This window comes from Vigna radiata, chromosome 2, assembly GCF_000741045.1.
Source record: "Vigna radiata var. radiata cultivar VC1973A chromosome 2, Vradiata_ver6, whole genome shotgun sequence".
Lineage (NCBI taxonomy): Eukaryota > Viridiplantae > Streptophyta > Magnoliopsida > Fabales > Fabaceae > Vigna > Vigna radiata.
The window spans coordinates 23,413,969-23,429,283 of NC_028352.1; the positions used below are offsets into that span (position 1 = coordinate 23,413,969).

Sequence of the window (15,315 nt, forward strand, 5' to 3'; positions counted from 1 at the left end):
ATATATATATATATATATATATATATATATATATATATATATATATATATATATATATATATATATATATATATAACAAGTAATAATTCTTTATAAATTAATGACTATAGTTAATTTTAGATTTATTTAATGTATATTTAAAAGAAGATAAACAATTTAGTACAATAAGAAAAAAAAGTATAATTTTAGTACAAATAATGATATCTGTTAATTATTATTATAACTAAATGTGCGTTTGATCTTGAATAATTATCATATATTGTTTATTAAAATAATTAACATTAATATATAATTATATTTTTATCATTTATTTTTTGTTCTAAACGCTAATTTTTTTTTTAATAACTTCTTTAAGATTGATTACATATCAATATTACTTTTTCAATAAATGCACATAATAGCTATTAAAAATCACTTTTAAATATTAACAAATTAAAAAATATATTAAGAGAAATTAAATTTCTATATTAAAAATGTAACCTTTTATTGAAAAAAAACAGCCCAAAACCAAAGACAAGAAAACCGGCCTGGGATAGGACCGTCATTCAGCATGCCAGAAAAAACAAGTATCTAATATACATTTATAAAAATAAACGTGTCTTTAATCCTTATATTGATCAAACTTGATTTTAATTTTTTATTAAAAACTAAAAAGTTATTTTTTAATTTATAGAAATATGTGATCTTTGTCTCTAATATATGATTTTTCTATTAACTGAATTCAGTTAATTATCGATTTAAATATATATTTATAGAATAAATTATTTTAGCTAAAAAAAATACAAGAGTTCAATAAAGCATGAAGTTTTAATTCAGCAGTAACATACCGTGGGCCTGTTAACCTGATGCTAATACAACTTCGTATTTTACCCGTTTTTCTGTTTTTTCACCAACTGTTCCTGTTTTTCAATATCTTTAAAAAATAATTTTCTTAATAGGATTAGACTCTAATATGAGATGGGAAATTAATTTTGCTGATGTAGTCATGCTCTAGTATATTGCAAAAGCATAAGATTTTACCTTATGTGTAATGTGAATGACACATTAATTTTAATTTCATTTCTGTTCTGGCAGTCAGTCTCATCTTCTTGGAAGAATTTTACAAGCCAGTTTATTTAGTTATGGTCAACTTGTTAATGGAAACTGTTGTGATCATGATGAAGGGATGTTCAGATATAACTGAAACATTTTAAATATTAGAAGTCACTAACCTTTTCTATTAATTATTAATACTAGAGGAAATTTGCATTGAATTTTCAGACAATATTGTATTTTGGCTATATTGAGAAAGAGATTGAACACTTGCCCATGGATTTTGACGACAGACTTGAGAAAGGAGAGAGAAAAATAAAAGCCGATGTCAGCAACGTGACTATGGTGATAATCTTCCGGAAATCAATGTGATTTCTTGTATAGGAAAATGTTTTTTTAATAATTGTTTTTACACTATTTTTACTGTAATTAATTCATTTTAAATATATGAACAATATAACAGTGATTCATAAATTATTATTAAAAAATTATTAAAAGAAATTGTTAAGATATATCATTGTCTTTCTTTTAATGTTTTTCTTATTTTAATTTTTTTTCTTGATATCCGTAAGACTCAGCATCTTTTTATTTTTAAACACAAGTGCATGATCACAAAAAGCGAAAGCCCAACAACCGCCCACTTTTTTGTCCCCATCACAATTTTTAAATACTTATTCTATTATTATTATTGTCGTGAACTAAATAGTTGGAAAATTATATTATTATTATTATCCTTTCATATTCCAAATTTCAAACACTTTTAATAAGAAATCATTTTCTGCCCATTTAATGATTTTTTTTATATCTCATATATATTTAAAATATAATATATTATTCCTGACACATGCACAAATCTATTTTGATCATGTATATATATAATTCTTATACATTATTGTGGTGGTAAGTATTTTACTATATTCATGTGTCTAAGTCTGATTATAAAAATAAAAAACGAAAATATAGTGAAAATTTTGAATAATTAATGTTTAGGTGTTACTTCATTAAAAAAGTTAATTAGACATAATGGCTTTAGAAATATGTAATCCAGTTGGATAAGTAAGAAATGAAAGATTTTATTGATAATATATATGAATGGTTAAATTAATCTACTATTAAGATAACCATGTATCATCTGATCAAACTACAATTAAAATGATAATGTATTATCCGATAAAACTATAATTTAGATGATCATGTTACATTTAATATCTGGTCATTTTTTCAAATCGCCATTGATTTAAAGACGGATTGGACACTCACCATAACAAAAAAATGGGTCATAAATTATAATCTATTTTGCAAATGAAATACCAAGAAGCTAATAAGTTGTTTTGCTATTTTTTTTTATCTCTGTTTCTTATTATTCTTAAAATTTTTATCTTTATTTTTGTTACATTTTTTTCAATTTCATATTTAAAAAAAGAACTACTTATAGATTTTGTTTATATATACAAATAAATATTAAAAACATATTAAATTGTATAAACATATTTAAATATTTATTTGATTAATTAATGTTTTTAATTGAATATTAACATGTTAAATTATTCTATTATAATTAGTAATTAAAATTTAATTGTAATGTTATTATATATTTATATTTAACAAAATATAATGTAAAAGAGTTAATATTTAAATCTTTAATTTAAAAATTAAAAGAAATTAAATTTTAATTTAATCTATCCCGATCTGTCCTTAGCCTACTATTTTGATACACTGATAAGTCTAACCCGAACAGGTTGGTGAGTTGAAATTTTTAATCTAACCTGCAGGCCATTTCTACATTTTTAAAATTGTTATAGTCTTTGGGAATATAATGTGGTTCCAAAATATTAAAAAGAAGTTATAAAATTTTGTTTTAAAAAAATAAAAATTTATAAACAAAAATGAAAAATGTTTACTTTTCTATTTATATCATTATAAACTTTAATTAAAACATTAACTCTTCATTAACTTTAAATGTTTTTTTTTACAATCCATAAAAAACAGGTTCTAGAATAATTATCACCTTGTAATCATTTATACATTTCTTTTAGTGAACTTTCCTCAAATAAGTTGTTTTTAAATTTTTTCTATCATTTTCTATCAATATTACGCCACAAACTCGCATATAATAAAAATTATTAAATAAATACTTATCCAAATAATTCAATTAGACCCTCTCTTTATCAGAAAATCTCAAATATTTACATATATATCATCCTTTACAAACTTAATTCGCTTACTTTTGTCTAACTTGTATGAGATAAAAGGTTTACTTTTTAGAAAAATATAATAAAACAATATAATTTTATTAAATCAACCCATACATATTAACATTCATTTAACACAAAAATAATAAAAAATATTTTACGATAATATTGTATTTAATCAAATAATTCACAATTCTCATCCAATTTAAAAGGTGTGCACATTTATTATAGTTGTTAGTACAGTACAATTAATTCTAACATTTAATGTAACCCTAATCACATGTTTTGATTACCAAATTGGGAATAAATAGTTATTTTGTATTTGATTGAAGACAGAATATGACTTTAAGAAATAAAAAAAAAAAACACTTTTCAATTCAAGTTTTATTTTCTCTTCTCTCTTGTGGAACCTATAATACGCATATCTTATCATATATATTATTCCCATATGACATATATAAGACATTTTTGAATGAAGAATATAAAAAAGAGAGAGAAAGATGGCTCATACAGAAAAAGGCAAACAGAATAAAGAAAGATGCTTCGTTTTTTCTTTGTTTTTTTTTTTAATCACTAAGATTTTATCATAAAAAAATACATTATCAATTATTAAAAAATTGGTCATTGAATGTTTTACCAAGTCTCAAAGAGGTAGATAGAAACCCTAGAAATTGATATTATCAGAAAATACCTAAGTCAGCGGCGTATGTTTACCTGCAAAACACTTGTCTCATCTCATATCATCACCCAAAAGAAAAAAAAAATGTATTTTGATTCAAAATATATACAACAATAATTTTTTCGATTTCACTTAATGTATACGAGGTTATCAATTTGATTACCATTCATTTTTTACGAAATACTGTAGAAATCAAAGTCAACAAAAAACACACAAACATTCAATAATAAATACATATATGTTATCAACCTATTACACTAATTTATAGAATTTAGAATAGATTTCGAATTAAGCGAATCTAATGATCATTCAACTAATAATAGTTTTATAGTCTTAAACCAGTTTTAGAAAGACAAGAAAATTCAAAATCACCTCTATAAGTTTTACCGTCTTAGACCATTTTTAGAAAGACGAGAAAAAATCGAAATCACCTCTAAAATTATTAAATACGCATAACATTTGTTATGAATGTATTAATTCTAAGAAGTATAGATATTTAAAGAACAACGTAAAAAAGTCTTTTTATGTAAAGCTTCCTGGTATTTCAGAACCGAAACCCTGACTCTTTTTCATCTAATATTTAAAAAATAGTGTAGTTTTTGTCATTTTAGTATTTATGTTTTCCTTTATTACATCATTAGAAGTTTACTGATATTGTCTGTTTGAATTTAATGTAATATGGTATTGATCACAAAATAATTTTAAGTGATTTAAGCAGTTTGACTTTTGAAATAATTAATAGTTTAACTATGTGCATTAATTATGATAAACACGCAATAATAAAGTTAAAAAGGAATTTGGTTACAGCTATGGATATAGTAATTCTGATAGCTGTTATTATCTTCATACTGATCACCACTCTGCACTGTTCCTCGTCCCCACTTAGTCGGTGGCAACTCTCATCTTTTGACCTATTCCATGCTGTACAATTTTTAATGTCGCAGGTTGCTGATCATAATTTGTTTTCCTTTCCAGATCAATTAATATTTAAAACTTTTACATTATGTTTTATCATGAGATCGAATAATAGTTTATGCCTTGAAATTATATGGACCATTTTCATCAGTAGTTAATAAAATAAGAATATACTTAATAGTTAGATTAACTTTTACAATAACTTAAAAGAAAAACATACTTATCATATTTTTTCTATATTGTACTTTGTTACACTAACTGCAAATAAACCAATAGTTTATATATAGTATTATTTTGGAAATACAATTTTATTACAGGGTGAATAACGTGCGTGTTGGTGACAATTTTTTTTTTATAGGATGGGTGTTGAAGTTGCGTTTAGATTTGGAAGTATTTTTAATAATATAAAAATAATATAAATGGAAAATTCTATTGTGAGGGAACGCGTTTTCAAATATTTTTGTAATGTGTTGTATGAGTCCAAACTGGTTTCCTTGGTCTAAGAACATGGTTTGGAGATTCACCCCTTTGCCATATATGACAATGTTTTAGAAATTTCACATCTTTCTGTACTTTCGAAGACTGGTCCTTTTGGGAATCAACTTCCTTCAATTTCGTTTCTTTGAAGAAAAATTCAATCTGGATCGTGCTTATTTTGCCCCAGTTGACGTTTGCACGCAGCAAGAATGAACAAAAACTTGAAACCCAGCTGCTTCAGGGATCCTCTGTTCCTTCTGGCGTTCTGTTTGTTGTTTCAGAACTTTAGTTACGGTTGCTCTTTGAATGAAGAAGGTATTGAGCTTTTGCTTTGTGGAATTTTCTATTTAGTGAAGTTATTTGTGTATATCTGAGGGGAAAATAAAGCTGAGAAGTGAGTTCTATGTGCAGGTAAAGCTCTTCTGAAGTTCAAGCAGGGAATAGTAAGAGACCCTTTTGGTGCTTTGTCAAATTGGGTCAACGATGAAGTAGCAGTTAACCATTGTAATTGGTTTGGAGTTGAGTGCTCTGCTGGAAGGGTGGTAGTCTTGTAAGTTCTGATTTTGTGATCTGTTTTTGAGAAATTGAATTTATGTATTTTTCTTTTCAATTTAATTTATGGCCACAGAAAGAATATTTTTTTTTTTAATTTTATTCATTTGGGTCCTCAGATCAGGAACCCGAGTTTCAAATTTATACTTTATTTTTCTTTGTTATTAGCAAAACTATTTGATTCGTGATTTTTTTAGACTGCTATAAAAATCTATCATGCTTTTTTTATTGTAGTCTAACATCTCCTCAATCGAAATGTACCCTGGTCTTGAATCAACTGATCCATAGAAGCTTGATATTGTCCTTACAAAATTTTAAGACCAGTTTCCTGTTCAATAAAAATGACTGTTGTTAACATTGTTGGTTAGATAGAATTGGCAGTATTCTGATCTATAGAATATATTTTGTTTGGCAGGAATTTGAAAGACCTTTGTCTTGAAGGAAATCTGGTACCTGAGCTCGCGAACCTTGTTCACATAAAGTCCATGTAAGTCTTCAATTTTTGTTGTTTGCTGCAACTAATTCCTTAACAAGTTCAGTTTTCAAATGTTTTCAACTGTCTAGTAATCGTATGATGAACATGTTGCAGAATTTTGCGGAACAACTCTTTTTATGGAATCATCCCTGAAGGAATTGCACACTTGAATGAATTGGAGGTTTTGGATTTGGGCTACAACAACTTCAGTGGACATCTACCCACAGATCTTGGGAATAATATTTCGCTAACAATCCTGTAGGATAAAGCTCTCTGAACATTTCAAATCTCATTTTTTAAACTTATTTTCCTACTTTGTTCTTAGTTTCTTCTTATTGCAGTTTGTTGGACAACAATGAACATCTCTGTGGTTTCTCTCCTGAAATTAATAAATTGATGTTGATTTCTGAATATCAAGTAGATGAAAGACAACTGAGTCTGGCAGCAAAAGTGCCAGCTTGTACAAGAAGATTCATCAAACGGTATGTCATTAAGCTTTCAAAAGGGCTCATCTCTAGTTTAGAGTTATAATCCACGACATTCTTTCATGTATTTCTGGTTCACTGGTTCTATGTATTCAGGTTGTGTCCATTCTATTTCGCAACCTTACTCTATCATTCTTTTTTGTGAAGGCCCATTGGCAAAAATAAGAAAGGTTTAAGGAGGCTACTGCAATCTTCTCGTGATAGTCCTTTTAACCGTGCTGCTAATTTTCCTGATAGTCCTCCTCCATCTTCTTCAGCTCCCTCACCTGCCCCAGCAACACCACCACCGGTTGAGGAGCCAGCTTTCACTGATCGAAATGATTCTGCTTCTCCTTCTCCTTCTCTGTCTGAACCGCGCTCTACACCACCATCTGCAAGTGGCTCATCAGATAGCAATCTTGTTGCTATTTTGGCTGGAGTTATAGGTGGTGTTGTATTTCTTGTCATTTCAATCATTGGCATATATCTCTGCAAAACAAACAAGGTAGCTACTGTAAAACCTTGGGCGACAGGATTAAGTGGGCAGCTTCAGAAGGCATTCATAACAGGTGAATCTTAGCTGTTTATAAATAGTGATGTGGAGCAATGACTGAAAACAGTAGATAACTTGCACACAACCACTAATTCATGAGTCATGAAATATCACCGAGAGAAAAAAGAAATACTTAACTTCTCAATTTTTCCTCAGTCATCTAATAGATCTGGCTTGAATGTTATTTATGTATACTATTTCTGCCTCTTTACATGAATGACACATTTCAACATTTTCAGGTGTGCCAAAGCTGAAGAGATCAGAGCTTGAAGCAGCATGTGAAGATTTTAGTAATGTAATTGGCACTTCTTCCATTGGTACAGTGTACAAAGGGACTTTATCCACTGGTGTTGAAATAGCCGTGGCCTCTGTTGCAGCGACATCATCAAAAGATTGGTCAAAGACTTTAGAAGCCCAGTTTAGGAAGAAGGTACGCCACCTTAAAAGTTAAACGAAATTATTTGTAAACTTGCAACTAAGCTGCTATCCTAACTGATATTTTAAGTAATTGCTGTTTCAGATAGATACATTATCAAAAGTGAACCACAAGAATTTTGTAAATCTTCTTGGACATTGTGAAGAAGACGAGCCTTTCACCAGAATGATGGTTTTTGAGTACGCCCCAAATGGAACACTCTTTGAGCATTTGCACAGTGAGTACCTATCATTTTGGTCTTATTATTACATAGAAAGTAAATTAATGGTTGAGCATCCCTATCTATGACCATTTTGGTTTTACATACTTCGACATTCTGTTTAAAAAGTTTTCATCTGTTGATACTTCATACATTCAGTTGATAGAAGGTTGTCCTCTTGTGCTCTAATCTGATGTTACCCCGTAGTTGGTTAAATTAGGACTAGTATCCTCTCAGTCTGATAATTTCTATAGAAATTCTTCTGATCATTCAATACTGACAAAACTCTGACACATTAGATTGATATCAATAGATAGACATAAATGGACAATGACACATGGGTTTGCCCCTCAGTTAGGCATTTTCTCTGGCTCAACATGGATATTATTATATAATAATAAAGTTGCTTTGGTCTATAAGTCATAACCTATTTTGTGTTTTGCTATAGCATGTAACAGCTTAGAACTTATGCTCTGTATACTACAAGGAAAGAAATTGAGAGGTTGAAAACAAAGAAAAAAAGAAGAAGAAAAACATGTATGCAATAAAATTGAATATTTACTTATTTATAAAATTAAAATAAATAAAAAATAAAGTATTTTGACATTTTGTATAATGTATTTAATTAAATATAAAGTAAAAATGAAAAACTAAACAAGGAATCTTACAACATAGCTTGTTAGTTTCTTTCTTTTTTTTCTTTGCTTCCTCAACCAAATAAAGTCACCCTTCCATCCTTCCTCATTTGTCTATCAAGAAAGCCCAAGCATAAGAAACTGTAAATGTTAACCAATGTATTTTGTAATGCTTATCACGTCCCCACCCTTCTATTTTCTAGGAGTGATCAGAACACTGTCGGTGTAAAGTAGGCTAATATAAGCTGCTAGATTAGTAACCCTGTAAATAGGTTTAGGTTTTGAAATATTTCTGTGGGGAATTGAGCTAACAATACTTAGTTATTTATTTGCTTTCTGTCTCTCTAGTCTCTACTCCTCGAGTTTACTTCTCTTTCAGAAGCAAGAATAGTTTCTTTTATGGACTTCATTTTGGCATATTCTATTGGTTTTGGAGTACGAAACTGGCTGATGTATTTGTTATTCCTGTGAATTCCAGTAAAAGAAGCTGAGCACTTGGATTGGGAAACAAGACTCAGAGTTGCCATGGGCATGGCTTACTGCCTACAACATGTGCACCAGTTGGAGCCTCCTTTGGTTATTGGCAACCTGAATTCTTCAGCGGTTCAACTCACGGATGATTGTGCTGCCAAAATCTCTGATTTGAGTTTCTTAACTGAAATAGCTTCAGCTGTGATGAAATCTTCTGCTAGACAACACCCTGACATGACCCCAGCAAGTAACATTTACAGTTTTGGTGTTATATTATTTGAAATGGTGTCAGGCAGGCTCCCTTATTCAGTGGACAATGATGGCTCACTTGATGACTGGGCTTCACAATATTTACATGGGGATCAACCCCTCGAAGAAATGGTGGATCCATCTCTGGCGTCCTTCCAACAAGAACAGCTGGAACAAGTTGATGCTTTGATCAAATCTTGTGTCCACCCTGATCCAAAGCAAAGACCAACTATGAAAGAAATTTGTGTGAGATTAAGAGAGATAACAAAAATAACACCCGAGGCAGCTGTTCCAAAACTTTCTCCACTTTGGTGGGCGGAGCTTGAGATTGCCTCGGTAAATGGAAACTGAAATCGGTTAATCAGGTTGTAAGTATGAAGTTCTTATCTTCATCCTTTTTCAATCGGTGAAGGCACAAAATTGTATTCACCTGTACATTAATACATCCCGTGTTTCATCATAGAAGAGTGGCAAATCACATGTACATAAGGGAGAGATAAAAATGTGATTTTTTCTTTCTTTGGGTGCTTTGTTTGGTTATGGTTTATGGAATTAAACTAACAAAAAAAGCTTCAAATATCAGTTAATTTCATATTCGCAGTTTGTTTATTTGGTGATTTACAAATGTTTTCAGTTATATTTCTTATCAGTTACAACCATTGCTCATTTCTCTCCCTGCTTCCATATTTTCTATTTTCATAAACAATATAAACTAATTTGTTCTGATCAGAAAAATGGTTAATATAATGTCATATAGCTGACAAAATGATATTTTATTAGAAAATATGAATAAGGATTCAATTATTAATTTTTAAGTCATGATATAAAAATGTTAATAATCATAATCCTACCCATGTGTGTTGATTACATGTGATGACAGTTACATGTGAAGAATAAGTTTGTGATAGTTGAAGTTTTGATAACATTGGTGGACAAGGTCAAAGTCTATTGGTTTTTTTGTTAATATTCTATGATGAAGTATGAGGAAAGTTTGGTAGCAAATGACACCTACAAAGTACAAATTTCCGAGCTGTAGCCTGCTAAATAGAATAATGGGTAGCTGAAAATTTCAATGTCAGCTGCATGAATGACTGGTTCGAGATGGCTTGGAAACAGTGTTCCTTTTGCTATAAGACAGCTGTTATTGAAGATAAAAACATACTTGACCTTAACCTATGCATTTGTCATCATGCTACAATTTTTCAACCACGAAAGAAACTGTATACAAATTTAGAATAAGAAAGATGATGGTGTCAATATCATTGCTAACTTTAATTGAGGAAGAGTATATATATAGGTGAACCGAAATTTGAATTTTTTTTATTAACTGACATCATGGATTTTGAAAATTTCTTATTTAGAGCTTAAATTGTGATAGTTTATCTCTGGGAAATTTTCTCTTATTACCCTCGATGCTGTAATGAATTTATAAAGTGGAACAATCTTATTGTCATTTATTTATATGACATCTACTCCGAAGTTTTTAATTAAAATGTTCAGATAGGCTACGTTTAGACTCTTAGATTCATGTATAATTTCATTACATCTCTAAATATATTGAGATCATAAGATAGTGTCCGTTTTAAAATCTAACACTTTTTTCATAAATTTGTTATTGAAAGATATCTAGAAAAATTGAAAAAAGATATACATCTAAATATCTTTAATTTTGATGTGATCGTAGCAAGACTCGATAGCTTTTTGGATAGCCAAGATATCAGAATTTTCAGTACAAAAAAACAAGATTCCTTGGTTTCCATGTTACAGTGACATGAATAGGAAACAATATGCCCCACGATGCTCTGTCATGTAGAGAAGTAACGCAGACATTCTTTTACAATTAAAGAAGTGAGGAGGTAAATTAGAATTCACCTTTGTCCAGACACACTGAACAAAGAAGCAATCTTTTAAAATAAGCGACTCATTCTCCACTTGTTCATGCATAGCAGACTTTGCCATACTTTCAAAAAAACATCTTCTCTCAAGTGGGATTCTGTCTTTCTTTTATATATATATATATATATATATATATATATATATATATATGCTTAACAAAAGAAATAAAGAATAAGTCTTCAATTTTGTTTTCTACAACTGTATAAATTTTCTAAAAAAAAAAAAATCCTAACTACCAGTCTCAAATTTTAAAACTATGGTACTTCATCTTAGATATGGTCACTCTTTTAATCTTTCAAAGATTTATTTATTTTTTTTATTACTAAACCCCTCCCTCCTCAATTTAAAATGGACCACAAAATGTTGATGAAATGGTTTGTTATGAACTAATTTTGTGATAAATGAAATCTTTTTAGAATTAAATTAGTGATCACAATTTTGGAAGATAAGTGGGGAAGAAAATATTTGAGATTAATTTGGGGAAAATGATACTTTGACAAACGAGATTTGACAAATTTTTGACACCCACTACGTGTCAGCGTGTCATTGGTTCAACATTTTGAATAAAAAAAAAATTTAAATGACGTGGATTAGTGTCTGACAGAGAGGACAATGTAACATTTGAATTCACATTTCATTTCTCAGATTTCAGATTTTGGACCAAACCCTAGAGAGAGAAAGTCTCCCTCCCTCCCAACCATCAAAGCTTCTTGACGTTGCCACACCGTCGTTCGTCGCCGTTTAACCGGCATCGGAGGACCACCCACAAGCTCCGATCATCTTCGCGTGTCTTCCCACCGATCAACTTCGCGTCTCTTCCCACCGGTCATTCTTCGAGTCTCTTCCAGCGTCAGTCGTGCTGTTTCCATCGTCGACGACCTAGAGGCTGTGGCACCGTGACCGTCTTACCCTGCCTTTGGCGAGGTAGGTGTTGGTTGTACTATATGAACTTATGTGAGCTTGTTGCTCTGTTTTGAGCTTCTTGTATGTGTTGAAGATAACTTATCTCGTCGATTTCGTTCTGCATTTGGGTCGAACAAGTAAATACATACAAAGTATCATTTTCCTATTTTAAAACAGTAAAAAGAAATGTTTGAGTTCAAATTAGGAATGAATACACAAAACTTTTTAACCAGTTTAAGTATAACCCAGAAAACCCATCTTTTGAAAAGGTCAAAATAATAAATGTATTTTATTAAAAATCTATATCTAACTCACAAAGTACGTGGTTTCATCAATTTTTGTTGAGGAAAAAAAAACAGTTCTTCACTGTATGATTTTTTTACTTTCATTTTATTTAACTAAAATATGTAATACTAACGACAAATACACGTAAACTAAATGGTATAAAAAGAGTTTTAACAGTTGAATCATTTACAAATTCAATTATTAAAACCAAATATTACTTTCTCTCCGTGACATCATTTGTATTTAGGTTCTGGTTTTTGAAAATTATGTACTAAGTATGAAACTTGAGATTACATATTTTCTCTGGTTTTTGAATTGATAGCATAACTCTTCTATTATTGTTGGATACTTTGTCTGAGATGAACTTGTGTGCTTCGAACTCGCTATCAACAATAGATGACAAAATAGTCGACTTTATTGTTTGTTAATATAGGATACTAATTTAGCCAGCATCTGCAACTTTATAAAATTTTGGAATGGACTGCAAAATGTAATGCCAAAAAGGCTTCAATCTTGTTAATCTAGTAACGTATGTATGACTGTTATCTTTGACTGTTAGGTTGGTTGTTTCTGAGGTTCATTATATGAAAAGGATTTTTGTAGTGAAGTTGAAATCAATTGTTAGCATTGGTCATCACTTTCCCANAATATGTTTGTTTAAGAAGTTGAGTTGTCTAATTTCAGAATTGAGTGGTGTAATTATTAGCATTGCTTGAAGGAATCTACCATGTCCTGTCCTTAATATATGTTTAAATTTGGGTGGAATTTAATTTTCGGCATAATGTTCTTAATATATTTGTTGACCTTTTTTGGTGTAGTGTAATGGAGGAAGTTGGTCAAAAGACTGAATGTTCTGATACCAGGAAGAAGGTATGTGTGGTTGTATTACATTTGCATGCATTTGTTTTTGTTATGTATTTGAATACTTACGAATTTTTGGTATGCAGTTAGTTTTTAAACATTCATGCAAGACACAATTGGTTGGTGCTTTGAACTAAAGACTGAATCCTGAACAAAAGGCTTCTATTGAGAAGACTATTTTTTCTTGGTTTTTATTGTTGCCGAATTCTATTAAGATAGGTAGGAATGTGTTGGGTGATTTATGTGATAGGTGGGTTGATAACATGGGAGGGTTTTATTTTGGTCACAAAATTATAGAATTTTCTGAACTTGATGTTTGTTTGTCTTTAGGGTTGCCTATTGTAGGTGAAGCAATTGATTTAAATAAAGTTGGTCATCAAAGTGTTTGTAGGGACTACTTTCCTAATGGGAATGTAGATCTTAAGATGGTTTATGACTTTTTGTTAGAGGAACATCATAATTTTCCATTAGAACACTTTTGCAGCTTATATTTATTGGTTGGGATAAGTGAATTTTTGTTTCCCATTCGTAGTGGATTAGTTTTTCCAATTATTTTTTACCTTGTTTCTGATTTGGGCTGTCTGGGTAACTACAAGTGGGGTAGTGTAGTTTATGAGTACTTTATAGAAAGTTTGTCTAGTGCTTCAACAACAATGAAGAATGAAAGAAGCAGAAGCCATTTTCATGTTTCTGGATGTGCATACCTTTTGCAGGTATATGTTATGTATTTAATNAGTAATGAATTTGATTGATATGTTAAGGTTTGTGATGACTTATTGTGTCAATGTTGTTTTATTTACCCTTTCCAGGTATGGTTTTGTCATCATTTTGTGACATCCAANTCAAAGTACAGTACAAGGATATCAAAGTTTCNAAGGTTGTTGAATTGGATTNATGTGAATATCGGTGACAAGTTCATAAANAATGCTTTCAATAAGGGATNNNTGAGTAGTTTNTCATTTAAGCAATGTGTTGGNTAAATNTNTATTATATTTTGTNATTGATAAAAANGAAATTGTTAACTTANTNAGGTTGTTGTTGATGTTGGGATTTCGAAAGAAGAGCTTTCTTATGCTATAGTGAAAGAAGTTGTTGACAAATATCAAGTGCCACTCAACCAGCAAAATAGAGTAGATAAGGTCAAATTAGCTCGCTTTATAGAAGAAGAAACGCGGGTTATTGGGAGCATGAAAACTAGTATTGCTCATTTCAAGAGTATTTTGAAGGAAGACAAAAATGATGACAATGATGACAATGGTGAAGACTTTGATGGTAAGCCGTTTAGTGCAAGTGAAGTGAAAAATGATGATAATGGTCAAGACTTTGATGATATGTCGTTTAGCGCAAATGAAGATCCATTACAAAGCACACCGGTTCAACATCACGAACAAACCTCAAGGTGTGAAGGTCAAACTGAAGTCAAGAAAAACACAATGTATGATCGAATGAAAGTTGCACCTCGAATAAGGATTAAGAGCAGGGCCAAGAGAACTCCATTTACAGCAGATGGTAGAACAAAGAAATGAGTACTTCAATATGTTGTAGTTATATTTTTATGTTGATAACCTTAAAAAGATGGTACAATTCTATATGACATGGATAATATAACTTTTGATGTTGATGTATAAACATTTAGTTTTTTGCACTTTTTTGAAGTTATTTGGGTTGTATGAAGGTGTTTTAATTACATTGATTAGTGATTGTGATGTTTCTGTTCATAAAATAAGTGTTAGGTAGGTTTGTGAATTTAAATGTGCAAGCATCTTCAACTTTTGTGTTAGGCAGGTTTGTATATTGAATAAAATTCAACTTTTGTGCATAAAATAAAATCATGTTGCAGAAACGAAAGTGGTAGCAAGGACGATATAAATGGGTAGTTTAAGATAACTTTATGGACGAAGAGGGCATCTTTCAATGAACAACTTATTTTTGAACTCCAGACTTTTCTATCCACCAAATATATTGAATTAAATTCATGAATTAAGTTTTAATAAGACATTTACATTGCACTCCATCCCCAAGAAAACGTTTATGTTTGAAG

The 15,315-nt window shown here is 30.1% G+C and overlaps 1 protein-coding gene across 1 annotated transcript; it reads left to right on the forward strand.

Moving 5' to 3' along the window:
- Positions 1-5,256: 5,256 nt before the first annotated feature.
- LOC106756662 (probable inactive receptor-like protein kinase At3g56050) lies at positions 5,257-9,911 on the forward strand. Its single transcript, XM_014639169.2, has 9 exons — positions 5,257-5,610; positions 5,707-5,845; positions 6,263-6,334; positions 6,437-6,580; positions 6,664-6,804; positions 6,955-7,355; positions 7,579-7,769; positions 7,860-7,992; positions 9,088-9,911. The coding sequence occupies exons 1-9, from the start codon at positions 5,505-5,507 to the stop codon at positions 9,678-9,680; spliced, it is 1,920 nt and encodes a 639-aa protein (XP_014494655.1). The 5' UTR covers positions 5,257-5,504; the 3' UTR covers positions 9,681-9,911.
- Positions 9,912-15,315: the final 5,404 nt, after the last annotated feature.

Excerpts from the sequence above, each read along its gene's own strand:
- LOC106756662 (XM_014639169.2), top strand. The coding sequence starts at position 5,505 with ATGAACAAAAACTTGAAACCCAGCTGCTTCAGGGATCCTCTGTTCCTT. Across the intron at positions 5,846-6,262 it reads GCTGGAAGGGTGGTAGTCTT|GAATTTGAAAGACCTTTGTC; the intron begins GTAAGTTCTGAT and ends TTTGTTTGGCAG. Across the intron at positions 7,993-9,087 it reads ACTCTTTGAGCATTTGCACA|TAAAAGAAGCTGAGCACTTG; the intron begins GTGAGTACCTAT and ends TGTGAATTCCAG.